Source organism: Ornithodoros turicata, chromosome 1, assembly GCF_037126465.1.
Source record: "Ornithodoros turicata isolate Travis chromosome 1, ASM3712646v1, whole genome shotgun sequence".
In the NCBI taxonomy this organism is placed as follows: Eukaryota; Metazoa; Arthropoda; class Arachnida; order Ixodida; family Argasidae; genus Ornithodoros; species Ornithodoros turicata.
The window spans coordinates 6,570,114-6,594,391 of record NC_088201.1 but is presented as its reverse complement, the minus strand read 5'-3'; the positions used below and the strand labels follow the sequence as shown (position 1 = coordinate 6,594,391).

Genomic DNA, 24,278 nt, shown 5'->3' with positions numbered 1-24,278 from the left:
TTACAGCTAGAGATATCTCTCATCGGTAAGAAAACTACACGTTCACGTGTACATGTTCACAAAAAAAAAAGAAAAAGAAAAAAACGTTCACACTATAGATTCGCACTCCTTGGAAGCAACGGTAGTTGAAAAGTTCACCAGAAACTTGTCTTACCTATGGAGGGCGTGTGACACTTGCCCTTGAGCCGCCCATCATCGCCGCTCTTTCGACGACTCAGTTTTGAGCTCTGGGGCTCGGCACTAGGCACCTGCGTACAAGAATACACTAACCATTAGAGAACGGCAGAACTCAAGCGAGTCAATCCTGTATATGATCAAAATTTGCTAGAGTACATTGAGAGAGGGAAGAGTCCCGTTCAAGTGCTTTCCTCTCCTCCGATCCTCCTCCCCAGCTTTCCTTCTAGCCTCTCTCCGTAAGATTTCTATGCTAGAGTATTAACCCTGGTCTCTCGAACTCCCGCGGAACCATCCGTCGAGTGTGGCTTCACTCGCTCGTTCCTCAGTACTTCGAAGGTATGCATGTCTCATAGTGTTACGTTTGGGTGAATAGTAACGATTTGCCGATCGCGTGCGAAATCACCTTCAGCTACTGAACAAAAGATCGAGCAATGAGCTCCAACGTATACTTTGCACAGATGGTGTTCGTGTTAACCGTGCCAGAAGACAACATCCGGAATAAAGAACACTACACGTGTTTGGGCCCAGTGGCGTACACGGGGGGGGGGGGGGGGGGGGGGGGGGTTCAAAACCGCCGCCAAAATCGTGCCTTGGGCACATTGTCCCTGAAGCTTCTTTAATCCTTGAAAAGAGAAATCCGATGTCCGCTCTCCGAAATCTGCTTCGGCTGCTCTTATCACATCCAAGTCCTCCGAGAATCTCTTTCCTTTCAAACTTTTTGTCAGATTTAGAAAAGAAAAAAAAAAAGGAACAGGCCGATGAGGCACGATCCGGCGAGTACGGCGGATGTTTCAATGCGTTCAAATAGCAAGTCATTCAGAACCTCTATTGTCTTGCCTGCTTTTGTGAGCCGGTGCATTGTCCTGCAAAAGGAGGACGCCTTTCTATAGCTTCCCCCGCCGTTTTTCTTTCAAAGCCACTTTTACGCCCGGCCGAGCAAGCTAGAGTAGCATCCTGCATTAACAGTTTCACCCTTCTGAAGAGAGTCAGCCATCATAACGCTTTCCTTGTCCCAGAAAACTGCACGCTCTACGACCTTTCGACTGAGAATTGAATCTTTAATTTATTCGCCCTCGGGGAACCGGAGTGATGCCATTCCATGGACTGTTGTTTTGTTCCAGGATCATAGTGATGACAACCATGTTGCATCAACTGAAGTCGCTAAAAAAATGTCACTAGAAAGATCAAAATGCTGCAAAATCAACTTGGAGGTATCCATTGGGCGTTGTTTGTCATCGGCATTCAATCATTTCGGCAGCCACTTAGCCGTCAGCTTCCGCATACCCAACTCTTGATTGATTGATTGAAGACAAAAATGGAGATGTTAGTGACGAGCCACTCGGCTACTCTGGGACCCAACTCTTCATGAATTACAAACTCAAGGCGTTCTCTGGATATGCGTCTCCGTCCTTTTTTTTTTCGACGAGATTCACCGACCTGCCAAAATGAGGTCATGGACGCAACCCAAGCAGCAAAATGCACTGAAAGTCGAGTGCAATAGGGGTGGACGGGTAGATGAAATGCCTTGAACAGATTCATGAAACTACAGAACATTGATAAGACACATAACGTCCACCCCTAATGCACTCGACTTCCAGTACATTGTGCTGCTTGGCAACCAACAATTTCGGGTTCTGGTAACGTTGGAGGCAGGGAAGGGTAACAAACGTATTTTCGTTACCGTTTCCATTTTAGTTACAGCTGTATTTTCGTTTCCGTTATCCGTTTCTGATACCAGCCTTTCAATTTCGTTCCCGTTACGTTTCTGTTACTGTTTCCGGTAATGGAACGGCTGTTACAGAGCTGCGAGAGGACAGCCTGCCAGACAGGCTCTGTCAGCACCCTGTTTGCCCAAGTGCTGCTTCGGTGTCACGCGTACACACCACACAAGTAATTTTACGTCGTTGAGATGCGCACATCTTGCAAGCTTATTTATTTATTTATTTATTTTTTATGTCGGAACATGTCTTCAGTATTCACTCACTCTGAGTCCAGCTACTCAAGATAGCTCATCCAATGTCGCATTCATAATAATAACTAAATAACGCAATAAATAACTATAAATCGTAGGCTGTCATCCTCGTGCTATGGTGGAGTATAGTCATGTGTTGATGTCATGGAGTTATGGGAACTGGGACGAGGCAGGCGAGGGATGCACCCTCGAGATCCAATATTGCGCTTTCTTTCCATGCTCACGTGTAATGGAGTCATCAAAATACAAAAATAAAAGGAAAAGTCACTGAAATGTCATCGCCACGACCTACTCTATACCAGAGACCTGGAGAACTGGCGATCGCCTATGGGAGAGCCGGGTCATGGGATAGTTACGGAAGTGGCCACTGCAAGCGCCACATAGCATTATTGGGGAGAGGGAATGACACTGTCACTCTTGCCACCGTCTTTCGTGCTACACAGGCTGTTGCCAAGCACGCGCTACGCTTATTCCTTCGTCGTCGTCAACACAGCCTACCATGTATTGCCGCGGTTTCGGCAAGTCACGTGGTAACGAATAGTGCGAGCTGCCGCCAAATCCCATAGCCAAGCGGCGATTGTCAGAACTACTACCCCGGTGCTGGGAGCTTTGCGGATGGCCAGGTCTGTAGTATAGTAGTAGGTCGTGGTCATCGCATAACAGGAGTAGCCATCACCCGGATTCAATACCGGACGATAATTTTCGTTTCCGTTTCCGGTAATGGAGGACCGCGGTGTGCGTTTCCGTTTCCCTTATCGTTACCATCTCTAATTTCGGTAATATACCGTTTCTGTTTCCGTTACCATCACCGTTACCCTTCCCTGGTCGGAGGTCTCCCTGATCTTCCGGCGGCGTCGATGTCAAAATCCCTAAAAATCCCCACACTGAAAGTTGGCACACCATTTCTTTACCGTTAAGTGTGATGGGCACGCGTCACTTAATGTTTGCATCACGCACTGGTACATGTCCCTCGAAGTTGTCGTCTGCATGAACAGAGACTTTAAAATTAAAGACTTTAGAAAATTTTACGCTTGTAGTAAACACGGTACTGTTCGGTACTCGGTTCTAATTTTTTGCGGAATAGCAAGCCGACGTACCGTTTGGCTGACTTTTCCTCCTTTTTTTTTCCTTTGTTCTAATAAATGTATCTTTCCCCCCCCCGAAGCAAAAATGAACAGTTGTGTCTACGATGACGAGATGGCGTAAGTATATCTGGAAGCGGGTCTCCATGAGAACTTTCTAGCACGCCAGCCTGGAATGTGTGAACCTACCAAGCGCAAAGCTGAACCGTGTTTCACGGAATTCCGTGTCAGGCGGCATTGCGAAACGTAAGGCTGAATCGGACTATTGCCGTGGAATGCAGGCGCCTACGTGTGTGTGTTCTGCTCTCTGGTGTTGTGACTTGCGGCTTTATGTGTGCTTGGTTGATATCACACAGAAAAATAACCGTTCAAAAAAGAACTTGGGCTTCTCCGTATTTTTCACCTTTAAAAGGTTCTTCAAAAGCAGGACGCCAGGAGATTTTTAGCCATCCTTTCGTTCTCGAAGGTAAGAAAAGGTCAGAGAAAAGTCATTGCTCTCGACTCTCGAAGAACGATTATTTTTCTGCGTGTATAATCTGTGCTCTCTAAGGTTATGCAATTGAAAAACCACATGAATGTGACGATATAGACGTTGAGAGTTTACATTTCGTAGCGCTTGTCTTCCTAGCGATGAGTGGTGGTGAAAAGCTTTCCGTTGTTGACCTCAAAACTGTGGTCAGAGTCCACATGGTCCATTGTGGTGTGACCACATCATCATCACATTTACGTGTGTGTGTGTGGTCAGAGTCACGACAATAGCTGGAATATATGAGATGAGGATCGATCGATGGTTGACTCCAAATCTAAGCTAGCTCAAGCTATGAGAGACTTGACCTAGAGCGACAAGATCCCGTGGCGTAGGTAAAATAGAGCGTTGACAGTTTTTTTTTTTTAGAGAAGCACATATACCGACATATTTATCGGAAATATCTGTCTGTCAAACCCTTCGATCCGAATCCAATGAGAATGAAAGAAATATGCTGCTTCTGTTCAAAATTTGCCCGTAACAATTACGATTAATTTATTTGCATCTAAAAATCGAAGAGGCGTGGCTCTCACATACTCAGGACTGTCTGTAGCAGGACTCCGGGCCTATACGTTCAAAAACCGCGACTACCAAGAGATGCCTGGCATATAAGCACTGTCCCAGTTGCCATTTAGCACATCTTAATGACCAGTCAACGCAACACGAGACAACGACACACCCTTATACATCAACTAGAAGCCATCGACATCAGACCGTTCAGTATCCGTGTATTCACACGAGCAACATTTCCCCAGAAGCGGAAGATGCGAAAAACGTCATAGCTTTCTGCTCTCACGTGAGCGCGAGCGCTTCACGTACAATGCTAACCACGGGGAATATCCTGCGCCACAGCCACAAGATATTCCGTAGCAGACGACAGGAAAACACGCTGACGGCGTCGTCGGCTAAGTGTCGTCTGCTAAATGCGCAATACGCCACTCTCGGTATTCCGCACCGTGTGAATGCTCAGCACAACATGGGACAGGACTTGGGCTCTGTAACCAGTATTTTCGCTTTTTCTTCCGCTAGAATCTTCCGTGAGTATGTCGCTCGTGTGAATACACGGTATATCCAAGATTCTTGGCGCAATCCCGCACACCAGCACTGGGCTCTTCGATGACTTTCGTGACACGCGGACGAGCTCTAAGCCCTTGTGGTATTCACGTGGCTCGCATGCTCACTCATCAAATCATATCAACCCCCACGCACTGGGGTAAGGTTCCACAGCCTCAGCGGTGAAACATCCATTCACATCTTCGTTCATGATGCAATTGTTGTTCGCATGCGCAGCGGAATTCCCTTTATGTACCTGGTTTATATGGCCCGAACTGTGTCACTTCAATGAGGAATACTTTCCACTACCAAATACTTCGCGCACCTTTCTTCGACCCCAAGGGCCCCTCACCAAAAATGCGCACCATCGCTAAAACATTCACCTCTAATTCCTTGGCAATTAAATCCAACCTTAAGCGGCGCACCCTTACTTATTGGGGAACGGGCGAAGCTAACGAAGCCGTTTCAACGCTAGCCCCAAGCAGGCCTTGAAATTGGCAACAAAGAGCGCGCTGTAGCAGTAGCTAACCGCGCGCTAATCAAACTCCCTTAAAGACGAAATTAAAACACACTCGAGGAGGTCCTCGTACAAAGAAAGGGGACAAAAGGATCTGTCTTTCTCTTCTATTTTCTTGCTCTATACTTGGTCTACGAGCGAAGTCCCGCAATGGGCATCCGTTGTCGCCTTGGGGCTTCTGTCGTTCTCGTTAAAGATAAGCCGACATCGGGATATAATAGACTCAACAGCAAGCGTCAAGTCCCTGCGGGGATTCCGCTATTCTGGGCACAGTGACTCCCTCGAGCACCCATCAACGAGTCTCGGGCTACGTTTCAAATGAGGCCGGCGGGGGTTACGTGGCGGATCTGCATTCGAGGCAATGACGTAATGCTACATGCTCGGTATACCATACTTTTACCGACGAGACAAGTCGCACAGCTACCCGATATTCTTATTGTGCTCCTTCAAATAGTACCAAGTTGGCCTCATGAGGGCGAATTGCATAGGAAGTGCACTCTTAAAACAGATTGGTGGTGGTAGCGATAATGATGGCCGTTGTTGGTCTCACTTCAGCAGACTTGTGCCCGTTACTCGAAGAAAGTAATTGATTACCGTTACCGTTACTTCTGCGGGAAAAGTAATTGATTACCGTTACCAGTTACTCGACTCCAAATGTAATTGAGTAACGAGTAAAAAAGTAACGCGTTACTCCAGTCATTACTCTGCATTCACGCAAATTATAACCGTCTTTGTGTGCCTCAGAAAAAAACAAAAAAAAACAAAGAAATGTTCGACAGCGGAACAGCTGAGATAACAACAAAAACAAAAACGCCTAGGATAAGGAGATCTGTATGTCTACTGTATTTATCGCAAGGGAAGACGTTGACCCGATTGTGGAAGAGCATTGCGTGGAAGTTCCCCCATGACTCAATAAACCTCCAAACCTTCAGGTACCATCACACTGGTGTAGGAAGGGATTAGAGAGAGAGACCCTGAAATTCCAGAACGTCATTACAATGACCTCCGCTTGCTATAGTAGAACAGCAACAGCCCAACAAAGGCTGACGGCACCAGGGGCTTGACTTGGGGCAGAACATCTAAAAGATAAGCTAATACCTGCCGGAAAAGTAATCGATTAGTCAGAAAAGTAATTGATTACTCGAAAAATTACTTTGACAGTAAAGTAACTGATTACTCGAAAAATTACTCAGAAAAGTAATTGATTACAAGTAACGCAATTACTAGTAACGCGTTACGCACAAGTCTGCGTTCTGCGGATACCGTCAGCCAGGATGAGATGAGATGAACTGATGATGATCGACAGTTCAGGAGTAGATCGCGAGAAGTAAACGCTGAGTCATAGTCGTCGGGCGAGTTCTTTTTCCTGGAGGAAGCAGACTATAGACTGCGACTTTTGGAGTATCGTTTAGTGGATCTGGGACGTACTGTCCAAGCCGTTCTCCCGCACCTCAGCATGTGCACGAAAATGAACGATGAGCCTTAATTACAACAGGGACACCCGAGACACGGAAGAAAAAGAGTCGTCTTCTGTTTTTCTTCCGTGTCTCGGGTTTCACTGCCGTAATTATGTACCAGCTCGCGTGCGCCCTTGCCCTTCTGCCACTAATGACCGTTAAAACAGATTGGGGGGGGGGGGGGGGGGGTAGACCGGGTCGCCTTTGTTTGCCACACAAAAGTGGGCGTCGTCAGAGGGTGAGGGGGGTCGAAGTAGCTTGCCGTTGTTTGCCGCACTCAAGCGGGCACCGTCACGACTATAGCCAAAAAGAAAAAGAAAAATCAAAGGGGGGGGGGGGAAGAAGAGAGTTGACGATTTCGAAGTGAGAACCTCACCCCATTACACGTTCCGAGCCAACCACCGTCCCAAACGGTCTCCACTAAGTTGTCGAAAACGTGAGGCCTTTTTTGTGGCACTTCTGCAATCGCGTTAACTGTCATAAAAAGGCGTAGGCCCCGTGCTTCCCGCAAGTCAGGAGTGATGGTTCTGTGCTATAGAAGGAACACGATCGCATGAGTCTGCGAGAGCTAACCGTCATTGAGAGCCTCCTCATTGAGCGTCACTCTTGCATCATTATATCAACGTGGTATATATGCGGCAAACAAATCATCATAATCGACGCACCTACGATGAAAACACAACCCTTGCAACTCTCTCAACCGCATGATGATACACTGAGGACCGACACTCGGGCGAGAAACGTTAACGCGACGTTAGGCAAACGGCCACAGTTTAATGCCACCAGAGGGAGAACAGGTTTCACACTGCGCATAATTCATGCCACGTCCTACACGAGGCCATGTAATATTTACTTGCTTATTCCTCCAGAAGAGGCTCTATCTCAAAATGAAGCAAACCTCCGGCTACAGTTAGCCATGCAGTTGCGGGGGGGATAAAAGCTTGATAGGCCGCTCTTCCTTTGCGCTCGTGTCTCTCGCCTTCCCACGACACGGCCCGAGCTTTGTGCAGGAGAGACTAGAGAATGCTCCTGACGCTTGCGGCATGGATGGGAATAAAGAGTAGCAGCACTGTGTGTATTATAGAGTGCTGTGGCACGTGCGCTTTGGGGTGTGACGGTGCAGCTGCTGTGAACAGAGCGTAGGCGACACCTGTGGTATCAGATAACCGTAGGCGTCACGCCCATAAAATAAGAATAAAGCTACTGCATGGAATGGTTGATGGCTGTCTGTGCCCTGCTTTGGCGACGTAAGAAACACCGCAGTGTTACCACGCTTGACCAAGCGGTTCATCTAGTTTGTTCAAGTATACTCTTAAAAATGAACTTCACCTCATAGCACGCTCCTAGCCAACCCTTATTTCGAATGATATCGTTATCTGCCCAGGGGGCTTAATCGCTTCATTGTCGTTACGGTCGTTACAAGCTAACGAGTGGCGGGAAATTCAAAAAGGCGGGCGGGAAATTTGAAAAGGTGGGCACGTGATAAAACACGTGCACGGCGCTCTTCGCGCGATACGTGGAGGCCGTGGTACACGTCACGCACAATGTGTCACGTGCCCACCTTTTTGAATTTCCCGCCACTCATTAGTTTGTAACGACCGTAACGACGATGAAGCGATTAAGCCCCCTGATTTGTTGAAAACGGGGGGCGTACGCCATTTCTGTGACACTTATGCTGTTCATAATTGTCACAGAAAAGGCGTACGCCCCGTGATTTCAACAAATCAGGGCAGATAACGATATCATTCGAGATAATGGTTGGCTAGGAGCGTGCTATGCGGTGAAGTTCATTTTTAAGAGTGTATAGTTCTTGAGAATTATGCTGGTTTTGAAGCTGCAGTTCCTTCAGTACTTTCTTGCCAAATAATTTGATGTACAATCTCTCCTGTAACGGCCCCTTTGATGGGATCGACAGTATATGTCAAATAATAAGAAGAAGAATTTACGATGGGGCTATTTACAAACATCATCTCTATTAAGATACAGTTTTTTGTCTCGTTTAAAACCTCAGAGAGGATTTGGTCCTCGGGAGGTGAGGAAGATTTGATCGCCTGTAGTATGGGAGAGGATAATCAACGACGAAATGAACATAAAGAAATCAGGGTGCTGCGAAGGGTTTGATCTTGAGGAGTGGCAGTTATCTGCGTATTTACCTATCACTGAACATCGCGGCGTGCTCATTTCCTTGCTACTTTGATCTGATCACTGGTCACCCTCCCATATACTGCAGCCTAATAAAATCTTCCTGGCCTCCTGAAGACGAAATCCTCCCTTGGGCTTTAAGCCCCAAGTAAGTACAGAGTCAGAGAAAAGCAAAGAGCGGCCAAGTAGGATTAGGGGGGGCCTCCTTTGACGAAGTACCGTGTAAACGTAAGCTAACCGAATCGCGGGAAGTCACGTGACACGATCTTTGCATTATCGAGTCCTTCTCCCGTACAGCACAGTGTACTGAGAGTGTAAGTGCATACAGGAGAACGGGGAATTCCAAGTCTTCCGTCTGCTAGCAAGTGATGCCTGGTCACCACAGAGCAAGAATGTATAGTCTGTTCCGATGGTCACGGACATACTGATCGGAAAATATGACTGGCGCCTTCTCATCGCAACATTGTTCGGCCAGCAAATGTAGACGTCGCATCAAAAGACAAAATGCCCGATTCGTTTTAATGGATAAAGAACAAAAGAAACAGCGACGACCTCTTTGGAACCAAACTTTTGGTAACACCAGAGGAGGAGCGTAGATGTAGTGTGTAGAGTTTATAGTGAGTGATATTGCGGCATGAATAGCAAAGAAGCAGAGAAAACGATTGTAATTACGCACTACACTCACTTCGGTGTTAGGAATGCAGCCTCCATAAGTTCAATGTCCCATCTGCGTACGTCAGAGAACCCCTGCAAGAGGAGGACGACTCCAAAGTCATTTTAAAGAGACCATGAAGAGATCCTCAAAACCTCTGGAAGCATATGGACGCTAATACGTCCTATATATACGCATATATATCCTGGACGCTAATACGTTCGCCATGCGGTGTTTGAACCAAGCATTGGTTACAATAACGGAGATATTGGCTAAAAACCACGGCTGAAAAAGGCGACTGCTGCGACTCGATCGTCAGAAGCAGGTCAGACGTCACAAACAGGCGACCTTCCCCGCAGGCGGTCTGGCTTGGTGCAACCTTGGAGTGAGGAAATGACGTCAGATCGCCTGCAGGGGGGGGGGGGGGGTGTCGGGCGACGCTTTTTTCTTGCGCGTGAAGGGCGCCCGCGTTCAATGCAATATGGCCAAAATCGGATATATTTCAGATAAAAGTCTTCATTGAGAGCCATTCTCCACCGAGAACATTGCATCATCGGCTGTCACACGCTCCTCTCTCCTCCATGTGTCCACGAATGTACAACAAACAACCGCAGTCGTGCTGGCGACGCCAGCACATTTTGTTTTTAAAGTAGCACAGAAGTCATTTTTAACACCCAGTTTTCTTCCTATAAAACTGTTAAGTTTGCCAGTAAGATGCACCATGCGAAGTAATTTACACCACAGAGTCGCAGAAATTGAATTTAAAATACGCCGCAAAAAGCAACCGTGCGCAACGGTGGTGAAGAGCAGTACCAGCCTGTGATCTGCCTGGAACCTCGCGCTGACGCTATAAGGAGAACGCTCGCTGATTGGCCTAGAGAAATGTTGTCTGCTACTCCGCTGTCGTCTGCTACTCCGCTGTTCGGGGTTCTGATAAAGCCTTTCTCCTTGCTCGGTAATGCTTCGGCCTGGCAAAACAGGTTTACGGCGGCAAAGGGACAATGCGCTGACCCCCACTGACCGGCAAACCAGAACGAGTCTCCTTATGCCGTCATCGGTGACGTGCCATCATACCTCCTCATCCTCGTTATAGCTGGAGTGGCGAGTTAAGGGTGAAGGCGCGGAGCTACGTTTATGTGAGTTTTTTTTCTGGGAAACAAATTGCACACATCAAAACCTTTCGCGCTATTCGGTATAACGACACACACACTTTCATCAGATGTCTTAATCTGAATTTTTTTTGGATGGCCCTCTGTACTCCTTTAAACGTGTCTCTAATGGAAGATTTTTATGCGCAATGGGCGAATTGTCGAGAATTTCAAAGCCTCCCAAGAAGAAGACAGTAGGAAACGGACATCTTTGGCACTCAAAATATTGATGGCCCCTTAACACGCTGTAAACCTTCTCTTGGCGAGAATTAGGCCTCGTACGGACACACGGAGGGCGCTTCGACTTTGTCCTCCTATAGAACGACCTTGCATCCCGACGCCGACAGTACAAAAAGCGCCGTGACCATACCTAATCTAATTCTCCTCTCCGCCTTTTAATCAATACGTGTGCCAGAAGCAGCCTTTTTCCAACTTTGAAGGGGCCGTACCCAACTTATCGCCAAGGACAAAGCAAACTCCTAAGGGCCCTCTCGAGATATGTGAAGCTCTCATTACTTGTTAGCTTTTGCCTGAAACGTATTGAGATCGATACGTCTTTCCTCAATTCTCTCTCGCTGAAAAGTCGAAGGACGAAAGCGCCTGCGAGGGACGAACCTTCCATGCACTGGCGAACAGTGCTAGTGCTGCTGGCTGCGCTGCTCAATAGAGAGTTACAAGCGTATATGGCTCTCCGGAGCTTCCTGCAGGTGCACGCGTCGTCGTTTCGGCTGATGAGCACCACGTTGTACAGCATATTATTGAGATCGCGCCAATGATGAATTTAATGACAGTATTTGCGAATATATGCGCAGGTTTTGTTCTTGTTGCCATCTTTTCTCGTATCAAGTAATATATATATATATATATATAGGTATATTTACTGGAGTGTTCTAATTGATTGTGATATTTATGGTGTACTGCATAGCAATGTTACTTTTTGCTATTTATGTTGTTCATTGTGACTTATGTGACTTATTTTAGTGTTATTCATCTAATTGCTTTTGTATTTTCTCCACTGTTGTGCTTATTCTGACCTGTATTTATTATCTTTGTATATTGTGTTTGTGTGCAATAACCCACTCCCCTCTGTAATGCCTTCGGGCCTTGAGGAGTAAATAAATAAATAAATAAATAAATATCAATAAAATTGTAGGTAATGCCATCCGGAACGTGATAGATTTCCTTTGCTTTTACACTGAACAGCTCCAAGGAGCCTATACAACAATAAGGTGTTTTATTTATTTTATTTTTTTCGTAAAGAATCAATGTTGGAACGTGCAGACAACCTCCTTCAGCATTCACTGTCGTGTGTTCTAGCATATCAACTGTACAACACCAAAATGCCCGGATGAGAAACATGAGCATCGCTCATCCAACCTGTTGTGTTTCGATATCCTTGTATCCTCGGTAGGTTGCAAGTTGTATGGTGTAACTCGTAACCTACCGAGGATTAAATGATACAGAAACGAGCGACACAACGATTCCAGCATACCACTTTCTACTAACGTAAGCCTTAACTACTTGAACCACACCATCACGTATACATGATCACTGGCTAGCAGCAGTGCAGAAAAAGGGGATATTGAGTGGATATTATAGTATAGCGTGCGTATACTTGGTTTTTGCGTACGTGTTCCCCAAAAGAAATCGTCGTAATTAGGCAGCGTTCACACGGGGCAACTTTTTCCAGCAACTATGAGAAACTTTGGAGTTGCTGTCAGCCGGCAACCTCCAGCAACTCGAGTTGCTCAGAGTTGCTGCGAATCGCTCCCAGACCGAAAACTTGAGAAGTTGCTCGTGCACTGGCCAATCAGAAAGGGGAGCATTGCCACGTGACTCCCGATGGCGTTGTGTATTTCGTTGTGGGTTCATGGGTTCAAATCCTGCAGGTGCAGCTGAGAGATAAGTTTTTCTTTTTTTTACGAACTTCACGGAAACATATCAGTTGCCACTGCTGGAAGGCAATAATGATCTATTGGGGCAATAAAACTGACTGAAATTTGATAAACAGCAGCTAACGAAAAGATTCCACCAGTTCGATTCGAACCCACATTGTCCGGTCGCCATAAGGTTGCTTGTGGGTGGAGCTACCGAGTTGCTGCGTGTGAACGCGGACTCGAAATTGCTCGAAAGACTTTGGTTTGAGTTGCTTCGAGTTGCTGGGAAAAGTTGCCCCGTGTGAACGCCGGCTTAGCCAATTTTAGTTTTTTTTTTTGTCTTCTTCTTTTTCTAGAGCCGCGTACTATAGGCATTTCTATTTTCGGTGACGGTAGCTTTGACTGTGCATTGCACCTCATTCCATTGCTCTTGTAAAAGCAGACCCCAGGGCGGGGGGGATATGAAGATTTATTAAAGAAAAAAGAAAGGGGTTTGCTATTCAAAAAAAGGAAAGGAAAGAAGAAGAAATAAAAACTGAAAAATCACACACACCCCAGACTCCAGGGTTTTCTCTTGGAGATATTAAGTTGGGAACGCAGAACTGCAATTATCACAATAGGCTCGAATCAGAACAATTGCGCCCTTCGCTACGCATGACGAATCAACTTCGGTCTGCCAGTGCCACTGACAACTTCTATGACAGCGAAGCCTGTTAGGGGCGGAAAGCAGGCAGTTACAAAACAATTGTCAGTGCTAGGCGTGAATACTATTGCCCAGAGAGAAAATAATATAAGCCAATCCCCTTCCCCAGAGCACGCGCGTCTTTGTCTCGTTCCTTTTTCTTTCCAACTAGTTTCTTTGTTTTCTACATGTGGGGGAACTGGAGGAAGAACCGGAGCATGGAAGGAGGGGGCAGCACGGTAAGTGTTTATTATGTAGGCAAGGGGAAGGAGTGCTGTCGCATCCATTTTGCTACGAGGAATTTTTGTCGCGCGATAACTATCTTGCAATGCAAATGCAATTTCTTGAATTTAACTCTGAAGTCTGTAGACGGATCCTCCGTTTACTCGCAAGTACAACTATCGCCTCATAGCAAACTGTAGGCAATCAGCGCCGCGTAGTGCGATGGAGACGACTGAAATAAACCAGTGAAATTGACGACATTTCGTTGCGAAAGATCACACCTCTCACCAAGCGGTAACACGAATCGCAGCCAAATAGAAAAAAGAAAAAAAGTTATCTTCACCTTTGATGGTACTTTGTCACGACCGCTACTATGCGGAATACGGACAGGTTACATAGCGTATAATCGCCGACTTCCCTATTTTACTTCGGTTATGCCATTCCTTTGATTCTTATTGTTGTTGTTTGTTTGATTCTTATCATTTTGAGTGCGCACTGTGAGTTGACCTTCTAGTTTCAACAGAAGTGGTAATTTCATAATTAATTTCAAGAAATCCTGTTTCCTGTAAGCTGTATTGAGATAAAACTGCTACCGATCGGCACGTGAACAGACTCTTCACAGCTGACTGCAATTATTTAGTATTTGCGTCCATTTTTTATGACGGTTGTTTGACCATTTTGCATTTGAGATATATATTTTTATATCTCTCAAATATATTATATTTTGCACAGTCTTCGTCGCACGCTACGCGCGCGGCAGCTACCCCGTGCTACTCAAAACACGAAAGCACGTTTCAAAAGACTTTTACGAGACAATCGTCCCTTCTACACACGCATAAACACCGGGTACAATGGAACATTTCCGACAACGCGTATGCGCATGCCCAGCCCTCGAGTCCGCCATCTTTGAGTGGAAAACATCGCCATGGACCCACCTGCGGGCGACTGTCATGTTCATTGTGGGGAGATAATCGGTTTCAAGGTTACGCGGACGTTTGGGGTCTGGTAATGATTTCAATGCGCTTTCACTCTTTCCGCATTCTTCTTCCAATCTTTTCTTGCTACTTTCCCACGCAACGTACGTGCCAGTTGGTAAAGCGTCACCATTATTGGGGGGAAAGACACGACGTTCGACATTCCGCCGCCAGGGGCGACGCGAATATGGAAAAGGTCCATTGCATAGAGGGGAGACTCAAGGTCAGAGGGTCCAGTCGCCAGCTGTCCCGCGCGTAACTGTTTCTCCCCATCCACAGAAACTGCGACGGTGGGGCCCCGCCGTAGGAAGCCCGTAAACAAATTCAAGATGGCTACCGTGAAACCGTAGCCTTAAGTACTGCATCGCGTCTTGCCCGTAGACTACCGGACATTCCGCTGGCCCACCACACAATCAGGAAGACTGATGGAGGATGCTCCAAGTCACGTTCTCCATCAGCTTGCTGGCCCTGTGGAATCTTCAACAGCGACTATGCTAGAGGAAATATACGTATCTAGTGAATAATATCTCGTTTTTTTTTAGAGTATCTCTGTCGTCACATCCACTATCGTCCGCCACGCCACTTTGTCTCAAACTGTGGCTGTGGGCTGTCCAACCCAGGTAGCACTGGCGCAGCCACAAAAATTCTTGGTCGCATTCCGCCCGAAAAGTAAATCAGTGAGCAGACCCTCCTTTTGTCAACATCTCAGTGCATCTGGCATTCCAGGCGTATGTCGCCTCGTAGGCGTAATGGGGAACATTCCCCGAATGCAGCTGATAAGCCGAATATAATGGTGGTCCTCTCACCCGCGCGACTGTTCGATGCCTGGTCGCTACATAATTACTCTGCCTCTTCTCGTTATGTGAAGGAATAAAGATGTCTGGTAGCGCTGATTACGTCTGTCCCACACCAGAAGGCGCTAGCGAGAAAATGTTGGACGGGTAGGGAAGACAACTTAGTTCCAGCGCTCGCTAATGGCTGTCGAACAAACAAACGGGAAACAAGCATGGGAAGACGAGTGTGTATGGTCTGCCACATCCACCAGGGCATTCCATATAAAACGCACTGGGGATGTCGTATATGTATAGACGAAATGTCATGTGCACTCTTAAAAATGAACTTCACCTCATAGCACGCTCCTAGCCAACCAGCACACCGAATGACAGCGTTCTCGCATCTGATTTGTTGAAAACGGGAGGAGGAGCCTATTTTGTGCCGTGCATAATGAGCACAAAATAGGCTCCACCTTCCCTTTTCAACAAATCAGGGGCGAGAACGTTGTCATTCGGGGTGATGGTTGACTAGGAGCGTGCTATGTGGTGAAGTTCATTTCTAAGAGTGTGGCAACAATGAAATTAATTCCCCAAGTCTGGACTCCCCCGCTTTCATTTACAACTAGCTTGTACGAAGAGTGCTTCAGGCGCATCTGCTGATGATGCTGATGTTGATCCGCTGACATAGTTGCCCGTATAAGCTGCCGTCGTGTGGCTCAATTTGTATTACTGAGCAACACCATGCAGTCCCATCGAACAGAAAGTTATGTTAGTCAATACTACAGACCGAATGGAACGCTAGAGCCTATACGTTTCAAAAGACGACAACAACTCGCATCAGAAAACTAGAGGCTATATCAACGAGCGCAACTAGAATATTTGCTCTGATGAAGACTTCATGTTGGCTATAGTTCCACGAATGGAAGCAACTTTGTATGTTTTCCAACGTCGTTCACGAGGCAGGCTAGAACTCAATTTCCGTTGCGAGCCTAACCCATGTTACAGTTTACTACTACTATTGTTTTCGTGATACCGAATAACTCCTTCTCATGTTCGAGTAAAATGTTTGTGCCTCGAATTTAAATGTCCACAGGCAGCTCTCGACTCTCTTTCTCCCTTAAGGGAAAGACTGCAAATGAAAAAGTATAGTAGCTCGACAGTCTAGATTACTTTCCATCTACCTAACGTGTGTTTCCCTCTGCACTCCATTGATCGAATTGCGTCGGTCGGACGAGGTAATAGTTGGAACGGTCGGTCCAGATGTTTGGTGACCTGGTGGACAGCAACAATGCAGAAGAGGCCGCACGCAAGTAATGAACCCAGTTAGACGGCGGGGAGCCGTCGTCACGCGTAACTCTTAAGCGTGCGCTAATGTGACCGATCCTAAATAGAATATGGCTATGCCATTAGGTCGGTAATTGATTATAGTCTTCGCTTTCGAGAGCCAATTCCGGCGGCAGACGATCTGGCTGTGTGCATATAGTAGTGTAAGGTAGAAGAGCAGTTCACCTGTAAGAAATTTCGGTCACTATTTAACTAGTATTTATTCGATAAAACTGCCTCAGGATCCGTAAAGGTGATGTACGGAGAGCTCATTAGAATATCTCCTATCAAAACACGATATTACATCGAATCACAGACGTTGTGTCAGGGAAATCGTTTGTTACGTCCCACACGACGAAGCGCGTTGTTCAACTTTAGGGTGACATACGAAAGCAACCTCAACAAAGTGCGCGAATGAAATCGGCAATCGCCTGTCTTGCACAAGTCGGGGTACTTTTTATTGTCCCTAATTAATTAATTGATTGAGGCTAATTGTGTGATTTTTTAATACTAAGTTTAATACTGTCAAATGGAAGTTACAGAGCACCTTCAGCGACTCTAGATTCAGTTGTTTGCAATCAAGAACATTTTGAATAGTTTAATTTTTTTCTGGAGTCACTAACTCCGTCTCCAAATTTCAAATTTGCGACGTGACTATACGCTGCGTGCCTAGACTGTAGTTCTTTCAAGCGTGCTCTGAAAACACGAGCTCCGTTCCTTCATGCCAGTTCCGGTGGGCCACTGGTACAGGCTGTGAGAGGTGAACGTTTGTTGCACCGAGAGGCTCGTATGAGAACAAGGTCAATGCATATTCTGTTGACTCTCACGCAGACATTAAAAAGAGCCAAGATATATTATGGAGTAGTCAAAGCAAGGGGTGCTGCGCGCAGATTACTGATGGTGACTAAATGTCATAAATGTATATTTTATAGGCGGTCAGGTAAGACATTGCAAGCAAAAAGGGGAAGACAGTCAAAGTCGCCTCCTTTGTAGTAGCTGTTCTGTCCTCCTTGTATGACACACATAAATGTGATGATGATGTGGTGGGTCATTCTCCGCCGTTATGGCTGTACACTGCCGCATTGCGCTTGTGGAAGGGATGAGAAAGTGATGATGATGGAAAAATGTCCTATTAGAGTTCGTCCATTAGTCCAGTACTGGAGAGGAACTCAGCAACAACTCGTAGGCCTTGCATCTGAGGGGGGTATGACCCCCCTCAGATAACCTAACAGATAACCTCAGATAACCTAACCTAACCTAACCTAACCTAACCTAACCTAGGGGGGTATGACCATGACCCGAGACTTTTGGCCAAGTCGAACTGGCGTTGATCGACGCGTTGCAGAGCAGTTTCTACGACGGCGCGCTCGCGATCGCGCTGTCTGTCCGCAGACCACAGGAAGATGTGATGGAGGTCATCGCGCACACCACACGAGACCGCACCTGTTACGAGAGTCGTATACGTGTTGTGTCTGTTTTCTGTATCTCTCCTCAAACTCAAGGAAGTGTTGCCTTCAGCAAACATCCATTTGCTTAGCGGATGCGCTCCGTATTATCGTTCAAGGGAAAGAAGAAGTCAGAAAGAAAGTGAAAATAACGGAATGACGTGAGGAGTTCTGTCACACTATGCTGCGATCAGCCTTTCCACCTCCTTTCTATGCGGATGCAGCAGATGCCTTACCTGAGACCGAGAGTCGCGCTGTCCAGGATTTAGAAGCTTCACGTCTGAACTTGCACCAGATGGTGAGAGTGCTACGACCTGAGCCTTTTCCTTTGCCCAGAGAGAATTACTTCTACCCTGCCACACCGGCATGGAAACGTTTTACGGCGTACTATCTGGAGCCACGTTCGCCATCTTTTATGTGGCATCTGGCCAGAGGCCTCGTGCGATATCGTAGCCGATCGTTTGTAAGAACATCTATTCGCTGTCCTATTTGTGGAGAACTACACACCCCACGACATGTTTTTTTTTCGAATGTGTGCTACCGGCAGCCTCCGTCACACGCGCGGTCTTCAACGTGTCAGAGTTTAAGATTTCGGTTCTTCAACCCTGCCCCTCCCCGCGTAGCAGGCCACACTTTGTCGTTCTCATTGCTGAAATCGCGTACCAGGTTGGAAGTGGCCATCAAGGAGGTGCAGATACAAAGACACATCTCTGTCTTCAGGCGTATCGCCGTAAGGTTAATAGCGATGTACGCTTTACGCTTGGTGCCGGTTCAATCTACTCGCGAGTGGTGCGAAAGAACGGTAATATTTACCTCGTACGCTCAGGTGACAGTGAGGTGTTGTTTTAAACTAGGGGGATGTATGCAGTGAGTGCAATTATGTGTGTCCTTTTTTTTTTGTCGGTGTTTGTCTCTTTGACCTATCCCGGAACTCAAAGTGCCCTGCGGCAGTCCTGGGTGGTCGTCGTGGGGCCGCCGCCTCGGGCTGGCTGACATATGACGGCATGCTGACCCTTGTGGTCACAGGGTATCCAGCATATTAGTGTTAGCTACTGGCTGTAATCGTGAACGTTGGCTCTACGCACAGCAATCCCTCTTTGTGTGGAGTTGTTCTCTGGTGGAGTTGTTCTCTCTGCAGGCTAGAGTTGGCTGCTTTGCGGCCACGTCATTGGTAAACCAGCACACTCAATAACCTGCCAAGTCAACAAAGGGACTTGAATTTCCTCTTATTTCGAATGCTTCTATTATTTCTCTGGTGCGTTGCTGCACAGAACATGCATGCCTTAGTCATGGTGCCACTGAGCAGGGGTAAACACTCGCACGTGCTACACTCTTAATCTGGTTCCCTCTAACGTTACTTTGATACGCACCTAACATGTGAAATACAAGTTATTTGTGCTCGATGTAAAGGTTACAGCCCATGGTCAATGCGAAGGCTGGCACGCCCGTTCCAATGGGAAAATGTTGGAAGGGCCGCTCCTGTGTTTCCTTCCTCCATGGTACCGCCTCGGCTGTGGTGAATCGCCCACCTCATCATCATCCAATGTATATATGTATGTGTGTGTGGGTGGGGTACCTCTTCATGACTAACAGAGAAACTCACACCATGCCGTCACGCGGGGAAGAGCGCAAGGTCTGAACAACATAGTGTCACAGCTAGCGCCGTCTCTCATTTGCGGAAACGCGATAGACAGCGAGGTTCTGTGAATTGCATTATCCCCTGCACGTCTGCGGAATAACTCGTGGCGTGAGAAGTGGGCAAAGCATTAATAGGCAAGCGAGCTGGTGTGTGGCAAATACGCGTGGGCTTACAGAAAAGAGCAATCTGTCAGAGGGAACACGGATCGCTCCGTGTATCTCCGTGCATACACAACGTGGAAGATTCCTAGTGCGACACTACGGGGGTTTGGGTTACCACTGCTAACGGCAGTCCAAAACCGAGCGCGTGTCTGTCACTTTTGTCTGTATTTTTGGTACATGTCGTTATTAATACGATTATTGACTGACCATCATTGACGTTTTCCTGTCATTGTGAACTTCACGCCACTACATGTATCGTCCGGACGACATGTGACGACCGGAAAATAATGCGTATCGTATACTTCTACCTCCATCATAATTTCTATAGCACAATATTAGATAAGTGGATGTGTTATATTCACATAATACTACATACGACGTATAAGATAGGTCAATGTAGGCTCCGTAAAGCATTGCCTCTTTACAAAAAATATTATGGTGACTTATCGTCTCTTCAACGTATGTACAACATGTGTAAACTGGTGTCAACGTTTTAAATGTACCTTCTTGAGGTAAACACAACACTCACCCGTTCCTGCAGCTTCTCGTCGTCCTGGCCCGCAAGCAAGGCTGTAGCCATGACGCCAGGGCTCCTGTTTCGACTTGGCACAGAACTCTCCGGCGAGGCACAGGTGACGTCGTCAGTGGCGGAAAGGTTGTCTTTTTTCCGGGCAGAGCCCCGGTTTGGTAGCGGGCGCGAATCCTGGAACCGCCTCAGAATGTTGGCACGAAGGTTTGTCGAAGTCGGTGTTGCAGCCCCATCTTCGGGTGGCACCGTAACAATTGGTTTTGTTGTCCCTGCACTAACCGTCGTCGGAACAGGGACAGGCGTGGGTGTCCCTGCCGTTGACGTCCCCGGACAAGGTGTTGGCCCAGACACTGTTACTGGGGGCATTCCCGCAGCAGTGTGGGTCGCGCTAACCGAACTTGCTGCGGAGGTAGTTGTCAAGTTGGCGAAAGCACCATCAATTAATGACCCGTGCACTGAACAGAGGTCGGAGTCCGCGAGGTCGCACGGTGTAGCACCGCGGCGATTGGCTATATGTATGTGGGCACCAGCTTCGAGCAGAAGACGGACGCAGGGCCAGACAACGACCGGCTGGCAGACGGCAAGGTGAAGAGGAGTGACACCGTTGTGGTCCTGGGGACTTGCTTGCGCCCCGTATCTGAGCAGAAGGCGCGCTACAGCTGTTTTGCCCATGGCCACCGCGAGGAACAGGGGAGGGAGACTGTACAGGTAGTCGCGCGTGTACTCATCTTCGTAGGTGACTTCCTTGCCATCAGTGGCGACGCGTACAACACGAAGGGAAGGCGGGAGGTCGGTTCGAAGAGGAACGTACTTCCTGTGCTCTGCCCGGTGGCCAACGACAGGCGACGAACTACTAGCATCACTGTGGGAACTGGGGCTATGGTTGGGACCCCTCGCGGTGAGCATTTGGCTGAAGCGACGCGCTGGCGGATGCTGCTGCGATCCACTGCCCTCCGAGGCGGCCGAGCTGCCTCGGCGGCCACCCTCCAGGGAGCCACCAGCCAGCGGAACGCCACCTTCGTTGGGCTCCACGCCGTACTTGAGCAGGAGTCTAACGACGTCCAGTGACTGGTGCTCGACAGCCAGGTGTAGTGCCGATGTGAATACTGGAGGCACAGGCTCAAAGTCGGTGGACACGGAGTCGCCCCGGTCGAAGCGGTCCAACAAGGTCTGGCTTTTACGCAGCAGGATCTCGACGTCCTGGCTGGCGCAGGCCGAACCACCGACGCTGCTTTTATCCAGCAGGCTGCCGTGCAAGTTCACCGAGAAGCGGCCGTGGTGCAGCTCGAGGAGGCGACGCGCTGTAGCCACATCATTTGTGCATATAGCACGTTCCAACTGTTCAGCTTCCACGGTGAGGTCGTTGATGGAAGACCCTAGGCTGCTGCCCGTGGTGGCGGCCGTCAGCGAGTGGCAGGACGTGCTTAGCGGGAGGCTGCCGGCGGCCTGCACGTTTTCCTCGCTAGGAGGCGGCGTCGGCGTCGACTGCACCGCCAGGATAGGTGCCGTCAAAGGGGACCGGTGGTTTGCCTGGTACGACGGGCACAACCCAGATTCACTGTCAGGGTACAGCTGAAATAAAGACAACAATACGTATGTTTTGAAATCGAGCGGTCCGTAGTATACAGTAAAGGGGAAGAAATATGAAATATACGTGATCAATTGAGAAATGGAAAATAGGACAAAATTTTATTGCACGCAGTCACCACGGACCACGGCAAAAAGAGCTCGACACGTACTCGACGTGTAGACGTGTACAGGGTCTCTCAAGATAAAATACCACGCGTTTTACACACCGTAAAAAAAACAAAAACAAAAAAAAAAACACCATTGCTAAGGCAGGCGTGAAAACCTTTACTTGGAACGAGGCGACTACACGGGAACCCAAGCAGCAAAATGTACTAAAAGTCGAGTGCAATAGGGGTGGACGGGTAGGTGGAAGTCCTTGAACAGACTCGTGAAACTAAAGAACACTGATAAGACACATACCGTCCACCCCTATTGCACTCGACTTTCAGTACATTGTGCTGCTTGGGAAGAGACAACGCACACCGAGGTCGCACTTTCAACCCTTTCAATCAAACTGAATCTAAGAGTACAAACCATGAAGCAATGAAAACGATACCCTAGCTGACGCTCCCCCTACATACCATTCAGCTCAAGATAACAACTGATAACAATGACTGTATAAGCACCCGAACCAACTGCCCTTCTTTATCACTTCTTCCTGTTTCCTTGTAAGCAGCGCCGAAGGTGCACTAACACAGTCTTGACCTTGTTCTTCAACCAGTTGTGTTTCCACTATCTGCCTGACATAAACATAATCTGTCTTATACTTAATCTCGGTCGCTTCAAAATTCGGTTGACAGCCGCACCCTATTACATGCTGGGCCAGATGCGAGGAGCTGACCTCTCCGTTCTTTACCTTGTTGGGGTGGTTCCGCAAGCGCTCGTACATTTGCCTTCCCTGGTTTCACCATTCGCAAGAGCGGGGATGGATCCCAATTTCCGCTTAACCGACACGGCCACCTTTATACCATTTTTCGCTGCGACTTTCTTTATGCTGTAAGTGGCCGTATGGACGTATGGTAATGTTACAATCGGCTGCCTTACATCAGTTCCTTTTTATTAAAGCTTGTTTTATTTATGTTTGATTAAAAGGGTTGAAAGTGCGACGTCAGTGTGTGTGTTGTTCTCTAGTCGCCTCACTCCAAGCCATGTACCAACCGGCCCCATATATACTGGGTGTAACAGTGATGTATGGGACGCTCGAAAATCGTGAAAAATATTTGAGGTTGTAGATTTATATCCGTCAATTAAGAAGAAGAAGAAAAATAAGCTGGTCAGTCGTACACAGTGCGAATTCTTCCATTCTCTTGAACTGTCAGGGAAACACGATCGCTTTGAAATTAACTGTAGAAGGCATTTTTACTAAAGGTAAACAGTGCACGTTATCCTTTCTTCTTTTCATTTCATTTCATTTCATTTCATTTATTTCTTCACATTCATTCTTCACATTCACATTCATTTTCCTTTTCTTTTCTTCCCCATTTTCTTTTTTTTTTTTCAGAATAGCAAGCCGACCTCCGTCTTGCTGACCTTTCCTTTTGGTTTTTCTTAATAAACATATCCCCCCCCCCTTCAAAATTGTCCATTCCGTCCATTGTGCCTTGCGGTAGTGGGCCGCACCTCATGTGTCGAATTTCCCCATTCATCATCATCAATTTATCTGTTGTTGGATTGGATTGGATTGGATTGGAAATGAAAAAAAAATATGGAGATGTTATAGTCCCGATCCAGTCAGGACTGGCTACTCCAAAACGCGTTTGTGGGTGAAACAACAGAGCCAGAAGAAAGAGGAAAAACAAACAAACACAGGAAAGAGGTAGAGCGGGTCAAGCAGAAGAAAGCATAAAGGAAAAAGGGGAAAAGGAAAGGTGGAGACGTTATAGGCACCGAGAAACACTGTTGTTGTTGTAAACGAACTTCAATATAAATGTTATGACGAAGTTGACGATGCCACAAAAGGAACCGAACCCTCTTGCAATTGAGCACTTTTCCTTGGTTTTATTTTTTATTTTTATTTTTATTTATTTATATTTTTTTTATATATTGGGGAACAGAACGACATTCGAAAAATTTTCTTACGATTTTTAATCGTGTTAATACATCGTCCAAAGTGCGATTTAACTGTCACGCAGATTACGTTTCTACTGAAGTGAAAATAGATGAGAACATTTATTTTCACTTCATTATAAATGTAATAGTTTATCACAGAAAAAAAAAATCAGCTAGTTGGCATACCTGGCCCTCGCCTACTTCAAGTCTGCACATAAGTACCAGTAAGAGGCCCGGTATTAAAAAACAAATAATTTCAAAATGTATTGTCCACTTCGCGGTGTTGACCACTAAAGGAAGCCGAAAGAG

The 24,278-nt window shown here is 47.1% G+C and overlaps 1 protein-coding gene across 1 annotated transcript in view; it reads right to left on the bottom strand.

The window, feature by feature from the left end:
• LOC135383352 (uncharacterized) overlaps positions 1-24,278 on the bottom strand; it is a 303,304-nt gene that overhangs the window by 202,257 nt on the left and 76,769 nt on the right. Inside the window, exons 4-5 of the mRNA XM_064613074.1 lie at positions 20,352-21,923; positions 155-248 (exon numbers count right to left, since the gene is read on the bottom strand). Of these exons, the coding sequence (XP_064469144.1) occupies positions 155-248; positions 20,352-21,923 (1,666 nt within the window). The remainder of the gene's footprint in view (positions 1-154; positions 249-20,351; positions 21,924-24,278) is intronic.